This window comes from Giraffa tippelskirchi, chromosome 7 (genome assembly GCF_054371585.1).
Source record: "Giraffa tippelskirchi isolate mGirTip1 chromosome 7, T2T-mGirTip1v1.2.pri, whole genome shotgun sequence".
Classification (NCBI taxonomy): domain Eukaryota; kingdom Metazoa; phylum Chordata; class Mammalia; order Artiodactyla; family Giraffidae; genus Giraffa; species Giraffa tippelskirchi.
The window spans coordinates 1,714,099-1,721,988 of NC_137281.1; the positions used below are offsets into that span (position 1 = coordinate 1,714,099).

The 7,890-nt window shown below is 57.4% G+C and overlaps 1 protein-coding gene across 1 annotated transcript; it reads left to right on the forward strand.

Annotated features, from left to right (window-relative positions):
* Positions 1-27: 27 nt before the first annotated feature.
* On the forward strand, positions 28-7,530 carry LOC145514470 (uncharacterized). The gene is made up of 4 exons (XM_081512323.1): positions 28-103; positions 4,802-4,891; positions 5,217-5,299; positions 7,221-7,530. The coding sequence occupies exons 2-4, from the start codon at positions 4,822-4,824 to the stop codon at positions 7,401-7,403; spliced, it is 336 nt and encodes a 111-aa protein (XP_081368449.1). The 5' UTR covers positions 28-103; positions 4,802-4,821; the 3' UTR covers positions 7,404-7,530.
* The last annotated feature ends 360 nt before the right edge of the window (positions 7,531-7,890 follow it).

Sequence of the window (7,890 nt, forward strand, 5' to 3'; positions counted from 1 at the left end):
GGACTTGTAGTTCAGTGGGCCGTACTGGGCGCACTTAGGTCCAGGTTTGAATTCCGCCCACCCGCATTCGGCTCTGAGAGGAGGCAGACAGTGCGGGTCAGCGGTGAGTTTGCGGCAGGAGAGGATGGGAGGTGGGCTGGTGCGCGGGGAGGGCAAAGGGAGACAGAGTGTGTGTGTTGGGGTGCTTTGTCTCTGTCCGTGGAGCGTGGGGACAGACAGGGTCGGAGGAGGCCGGGTGGCTCAGCTGCGCGCTCTGGGGGGTGACAGCGGCTGGGTCCTGGGCCACCCCTCCCTGACCTGTTGTGTCTCCGAGGGTGAAGGGTCTGGGGTGTGGGTGTGAGTGAGTGAGCGTGTCAGGGCGGGAGGGGGCTGTGTGGATGCCCGGGCTGCGTGGGACTGACTCGGAGTGTGTGGCCTTGTCTGCACGTCCCAGGGCGGGAGGCTTCGTGGGATTCCACACTGCAAGGATTCGGACTGTCCGAGGCGTCTGTGCGAGTTCACACCTGTTCTGACAGGTGGAGTCTCTGGGCACCTAGGGGGTGTGGGCGTTCGCGTGCAGCAGAGTCTGACTGTGTGTCTGAATTCGGGCAGCTCACTCTGTGAAGGGTGTGCTAATCTGATGGCGGTGGCAGGCGGTTTTCGGGGGTCTCCCAGACGCTGGAGGGGTGTCTTGAGAGTTAAGAGGGCCAGTGATGAACTTGGCTGGATGGGACAAGTATAAAAGATTTGCAGGGAACCCCTGAGGCAGTTTGTGGGGGGCGTTGGAGCTGCAGAGACACCCTCAGGAGGCATCCGAGTGTTCCTCAGAGGGGGTGTGAAGTTTGGGGAATTAGAAGGGTTTTTGAGCTCGAAGCGGGTATGAGCATCAGTGCTGAGCTGAGGGTGGGGGCTGGGAGCACGGCAGGCGCACACCTGCGAGGGGGCAGCCCTGGGTGCTGGGTCCAGGTTGGGCAGGGGTGTCAGCCAGACGGGCTCATGTGTCTAGGGGAGCTTCTGAGTCCTGAGATATGGCTGCAGGTGTGTTTTCTGTCTTTATGCTCGGGTGTCTAAGGTGTTTATCTGAAAAGTCTGTGTTTCTACAAGTGTGTCTGTATGTGTCCAGGTGGGTTACTAGCGGATTGAAGTTGTATGAACCTGAATTTACATATTTGTATGTGGGGGAGCGAGTGACTTTTGCTGTTTTTAAAAGGCCTGCAAGGCAGAGGGGGTGACTCTGATTTTCCAGGTATGTGTGTGTCTGCAGGCCCGGATTTCTGTGGATGGATTTCTGCATATCAGTCTGATTTGATTTCCTAGTAGGTTTCAATTTTTTCCAAGCCTATAAGCTCAAAGGAGTGATTCTGAGGTTTAAGAAAACCATCTGGAGAGAGTGTAAAGGGGAGTGACCGTGGGGGGGTGCTGCTAGGGGGAGGCCTCTGGGGGATGGGTCCTCAGGTGAGACTGGGGGTGGACCCTGGGGTGTCAGACAGAGGTGGTCTGGGTGTCCCATAGAGTGTCCTTTGAGATCTAAGTGTGCAAATGTTTGTGTCCTGAGTGTGTGTGCCTGGAAGTGCCCAGTATTTGAAGCTGTGTGTATCTGCACGTGTGCGCGCATGTGCCTGAGAGTTCCTGAACCTCACGATGTTACTGCCCATTTGCGTGTGTTTCAGGATCTACAAGTGCAAAGTGTGTCTTCATTTGCACACGTGGGGCTCTGGGGCCAGGGGTGTGTCTAGGAGTTGTTGAGAGTGTCCCCCTGTGAGTCCCGGGCAGGGGGTCAGCTCGCGGGAAGGAGTCACTGTGTGTCTGATCCTGCAGGACCCAGCCCCTCCCCCCACCCCCGAGGGGTCCCCAGCGCCCCCCACCCCTGGGTCTCTGAAGCCTGAGCCTCTGTGCTTTTCCCAGGAAGGCCTGGCCCGACAGTGGGGGAGGGGTGCTGGGGGAGGGGCCGTGCGCTGAGGTCCAGTAGGGACAGTTCATAAGAGGGACAGTGATGCTGGCAGGCCTGGGACCCTCCCCACGAATAATGGAATTGCGGTGAACATTCCGACGCCTGTGCGGGTGTCAGAGACTGTGTTAACCACCTGACTTGTGTTTAGGGGCGGGGGTGGGGGTTTGTGCGTGTCTGTAAGCGACTCAGCCGCGTTCATTCACGCGAGTTTGTCCACAGCATCCCTTCGCATCTCCAGAGCCAGCGTGGCTCCAGCGCCAAGGACACGCGCTGAGCAAGCTCGCCCGCGCCTGCCCAGCAGCCGGGACAGAGCCTGGGTCCCCTGGGTCTGGAGGTCAGTCCCGCGGCCCCAGCTCCGAGGGGTCTGCGCCGTCGGGGCGGGGGGCGCAGCGCGGGGCGAGGGTGTCCCCGCGGGGAGAGCGGGGGCGCCCCGGGAGGAGGTGCGGGCGCGGGGGCTGCTGCCTGGGAGCCCCGAGACTCCAGGGCGCGTGCGGTGGGGGCCCTGCAGGAACCCCGGCTCCCCTGAGGGCGGGGGGAGTCCTCAGACCCTCGTGAGCCGCGGGGCGACTGGAGTCTGAGGGTTTCTCTGGCCACTGGGAGGAGGGGAGCCTGGAGGGGACAGAGGAGGCTGGGGTGTCCGGAGGCGGGGGTCCCCGCCAGGGCAGGAGGAGGGGAGCCCGGGTCCTGCCCCCCGAGGTTTTAGGGGCCGGGGTGGGGGGTGTGGACCCGGGACTCTGCGGTTTGCTGGAGGAGGCGGGAGGGATGGGCGGAGGGTGCGCTGAGCGCCAGGCAGTCAGAGGGCCTCCAGAGCGGGGTCAGGGCTGGCCTCAGAGAGCACCGAGGGCCGCGCGCCCGCACCTGCCTTGCCGCGGGGGGAGCACCGCCCAGAGGGGCGGCCTCCGGGGGAGGCGTCGGGCCCGGGGGCCCGGGCTCAGCGGGCGGGGACGGTGGGCGCACGGCTCTTGTGTCTGGGCGCCCCGGGTGCCCCAGACGCTTGGAGCGCGGCATGGAGAGCCGGAGTGCGTGAGAGGCCCCGAGGGGGCCACCCCGTTCCTGGGGGCTCGTCCCAGCTCTGAAGCCCACCTGACCTGCTGACCAGCCCCTTGTCCCTGTGCCTCGGCTGCTCTGTGGCCCGGGGGCCTTCTCCCTCCCGCGGGGTTTCTCTCCCCCGGACCACCTGGCCCAGAACGAGGCCCTGGACTGATGGGGGGAGAGGTCAGAGGTCAGAGGTCAGGCTGGAGGGTCCCAGCATCAGAGACAGTGATTCAGGGAAAGTGGGTGGGAGACGGTGGGGGGAGGCCCTCTGACCGCTCCCCCAACAGCGATAGAGTTGGATCCGACCCAGGACCGCCTGAGTCTGGGTCAGACCGTGTTCTCAACACTTGACACGCAGTTAATCCTATTCAATCCTCACGTTTCCTCATTGGCTCATTTTGTTGGGGGGAAAGCTGACAGCACAAGAGGTTAGATACCCCCAAACTGGGGCGCCCCAGGTAAAACACAGGACCACACTTACATTGGATTTTCAACAAATAATGAATTACCTTTTAGTATAAATACATCCCAACTATTTCATGGGATTTGCCTATACTTAAAAGTATATTGCCATGAAATATTTGGGACGTACTTATACTAAAAGGTAATTCATTACTTGTTGAAAATCTAATGTAAGTATTCATCCCGTGTTTTACCTGGAACGCCCCAGTTTGGGGGTATTTAACCTCAAGCATGTAAATTATCATGTGTGAAACGAATCGCCAGTCCAGGTTCGATGCATGACACAGGGTGCTCGGGGCTGGTGCACCGGCATGACCCGGAGGGATGGGACGGGGAGGGAGGTGGGGAGGGGGTTCTGGAAGGGGAACACATGTATACCCATGGTGGATTCATGTCAATGTATGGCAAAACAAATACAATATTGTCAAGTTAAAAAATACATGAATAACTAATTAAAAAAAAAGATCCTTCCATTAAACAATGAAAAAAAAGTAATATACTGAAATAAATTAAAAATGAAGTTTTAAAATGTAGAGATGTCCCATGCAGTGTTTGCAGATATTTATACTAAAAATTGATTTATGTATCTGAAAGTCAAATCTCAGTTTGCTGCGTATTCGTTATAATCTTAAATCTGGCAAACTTGATCCTTGAGCTCCCCCAGCTAGTGACGGACAGACTGGAATCTGCCCCAGTTCTCACCCCCAGACACGCTGGCCCAAGTCCTGCCCAGGGTGATGCTGGGGCGGAGCTGAGGACCCCACACTGAGCCTGTGCCGAGCACCCTCCCTGCAGACCGGCCCCTCCCCAGGGCTGTGCTGGGGGGTCTGGGGCCCGGCCCCTCCCCTTCACCGCAGTCCTGAGAGCAGGATTGATGCCTCCTGTACCTGGACGGCCCTGAGGACACAGTGGGGAGGGCCTGTCTGAACCCCTCGGTCCGGCTGCCTAGTAGCCCTGGGACGGAGCTGGAAGACAGCCCTGGGAATGCTCCCGGAGTGCACTTAACTGCGTGCCTGCTGTATGCCAGGCTCCTGAGGCCCTTTTGATACCCAGTCAGCCGAGCTGCAGCTTCCCGGTCCCAGCACTTTGTGTCACGGGTTTTCTAGTTTTAGAGGGGGGTAAGCCCCAGGTACCTACCACGAGCCCTGCCTTTGTCCTTGCCAGGCGCCATGACAACCTGTCTCCCCAGATCACACGCTGGGCCTTGGAAGCAGCTCTATGGGCATGGCATTGTCAACAGGTCCCCTTGGATGTTGGGGACCTGGAGACGTGGGGAGGGGATGGAGCTGTCTGAGTCCACCCGACCTCTGAGTCCACACCCAGGCCCCCTGGCTCTGCCGCCCAGGCACTGACTGCTCTGTCTCCTGTTTGCAGGGAGCACCTGTGGAGTCACCATGCTGCCTCTAAGCACCATCGAGGGCCAGGAGACCGAGGAGGTGCAGACCAGGCTGCCGGAGAAGGGAGGTGAGCCCCACGTGGGGTGGGAACTGTGGGCAGGTGGGAGTGAGGAAGTGTCTGGGGCATGGGTCTCCAACCCCAAATATCTACCCCGGCTCCTCTAAAGGAGGAAGGGCCCTCATTGGTGCCAGGGAGGAACCCCCAGACATCACCGCGTGCAGTAGGCCCCGTGATTCCCCTGCTTGTAGAATACTGAAAAGCGTGCCTGGCACATGGCAAGTACTCAGCATGGGTTACTTTTTATCACTGGTTTCATGATGAAGACCTTGTTACTGAGTTTCTCAAGCCTCAGAGGGTACGATGGCCTCGCGCCTCTTTCTTCCTCCCTCAGCTCTGCCTTCTGAGAACCCTGATGAGCTGCTAAACAAAGAGGAGGGGAAGATGTCAGCCGAGCTCCTGCCCATCTGTCCCTTGGTAAGTCTGCTCCTTTCGTCACTTTTACCGGAGCCCCCTTGGTTCTGAGATGAAAGGCACATTCATCACCCTCTCTGCCCAGGAGAACCCGTGGGTGGCTGGGGACCCCTTATACCCTTGAGGATGTGGCCCCATCCTCTGGGGGCTGGTTTTCTTGGAGATGCTGCCCTCTCTCCTGCCTCCTCTCTCTCCTAACTCCAACTTCTGCTCCAATGTCACCTTCTCCATGAAGCCTCCCTTAGACGCTTCCTCCCCATCTGGCTCTAACCCTCTGCCTTGCTGAGTTTTCGTCAGCGTTATTATTGCTACCTGAGAACATGTCTTGTATCTGTGTGTTCATCATCTGTCTTCCCTCCTAGAGTAGTTCTGTGGGGGCAGGGCCCTCCTCCATTGTTCAGTGACATATCCCCCTCTGCCTAACACAGATGTAACCCATGTGAGGCACTGTATACACTCGGGCTGATTAAATGAAGGAACGAATTAGGGAACGGTCCCTCCTACGGAGGCAAGCATGGCCTTGTCCACCTGGGTACCATTCCTCCTTCTCCTACTAACACCCTTGACCTTTCTGGGGGAGACCACGTGTCTCCACGCACTTTGGATGAATCTGATCCCATCCTCAGACCAGCTCCAGGTAGGCCCCTGACCAGTCAGAGCCGGCGGTGCCAAGGTTCCCTGTGATTGGACCTGGGCTGGGCACGTGACTCACCCTTGGCCAATGAAGCATCTGCTCTGTCTCTGGGCTTCTTACAGGCAGGTGGGGAGCCAGAGGGACCCTGGGGAGGACCAGGGAGACCCTGGGGAGGGGTCAGGGGAGGCAGAGGGTCAGATGCCTGCGAGAACGTCTTTCCTGTTAGTGCCTGCCACAGTCCCGGGAAGGACTGGTTAGAAATCATATTAGAAAAGAACGTGAGAGTCACAGGTTTTGAAAAAATGGTATAAAGTTCATCCAAATTCACCAACTGTTAATATTTTATTTGCATGTTCTATCTAATAAATATATTTATACATCCATTCCTCAGTTTTTATGACCTTAGATAGAGAATATACTCCTACTTAAGTGTGGGCTGTTGTAACATTCAGACTTTTCACCTTGAAACACACCTTCATCTAGTCTCTGTCCATATTCCTGTTTTGTGAATTAGCTACATGCTACCTTGTTTTCGTTCTTTTCCCCAGACCACAGGGTACATTCTAGGCCAGGAATTGTGCTTAGTAATGTATCTTTGTGTGAAAGTGTAAAAATGTTAGTTGCTCAGCCGTGCCCGACTCTTTGCGACCCCACGGACTGTAGCCCACCAGGCTCCTCTGTCCATGGGATTCTCCAGGCAAGAATACTGGAGTGGGTAGGCATTCCCTTCTCCAGGGGATCTTCCTGACCCAGGGATCCAGCCCAGGGATCGAAGCTGGGTCTCCTGCATTGCAGGTGGACTCTTTATCACTGAGCCACCAGGGACCCTAAGGGTAGAGGCCAGAGATATCTCCCAACACCCTGCGATGCCCAGTATGGCCCCCTGCTCCCCACTGCAAAGGATGATCTGGACCCAACATATCCTTAGTGTGGAGGCTGAGACACCCGGGAAGAGAGGCAGGCTGGTTTTGCCAAGATGAGGACGCTGAGTAGGTGCAAAGCCCTCTCACTAAGCATCAAACATTAACGATCCTTTGCTTGGATTATCCTGTTCAGTCCTCACCTGGCCCTGAGGGAGCAGTTACTTTTATTTCATTAAACAGAATTGTAAATGGATGTGGGGAAGGTCAGGTCACTCGCCCTGGAGCCCCCAGCTATTTGTAAGCAAGTTGGAATCCAGCCCCAGGTGGCCGCCCTTGGGTACCGGGGCTCAGCTCCCACACTAAGGGTGAGTGGACGCGCCCCGGGCGTGACTTTCCTCTCTTGCTTCTCTGTTCTCTCTCCTTCCAGCCGAGTGTCTGCTTCGCTTACTACCTGGAAACGGATGACTCCGACTCTGATTCCCAGTCTGCCCCTGACACCTCGAAACCCGGCTCGAGCTGCACCTCCCCCTCCAAGCCTGGTGTGGACCAGGAGGAGATCCAGGCATGGGAGTGTCCACTGTGCTGTCTCAGCATCCTCTGCCTCTCCTAGATCCCGAGGGCCCCCCCAGGCTCCCCCTCCCGCTCCAGAGCACCTGCGCTCTCCCCAGAGGCACATGCTGGGCTACTGTGATGTGAAACCCCCGATGCAGCAGCTTCAATAAACCCAACTTAACGTCTCTCTCGTGTTGGTGGTCTGTGTGTTAACTTCTCAGGGGCCAAGGTGTGGCCACCCCGTGGAGTTGGGCGGCCAGGGTCCTTTGATCTGGGTGCTCTGTGGCTGGAGAGGGCTCACCCCCGACACCAAGTCCACGTTCTGGCTCAGGGGGATGGGGGCAATGAGAGGAAGGGAAGACACACTTTAGACCCTCAAGGGAAACTCCTCCAAGATGCCCAGGTCACTTGTCCTTATACGTCACGGGCCAGAGCCTAGTCACATGACCGCAAGTAGCTGCAAGAGAAGCTGAGCAATCCTGTGCCAGCTAATGGCTCTTGTTATTATAGCAAAAGAGAATGGCCATTTTGTCCACTGCTGACCT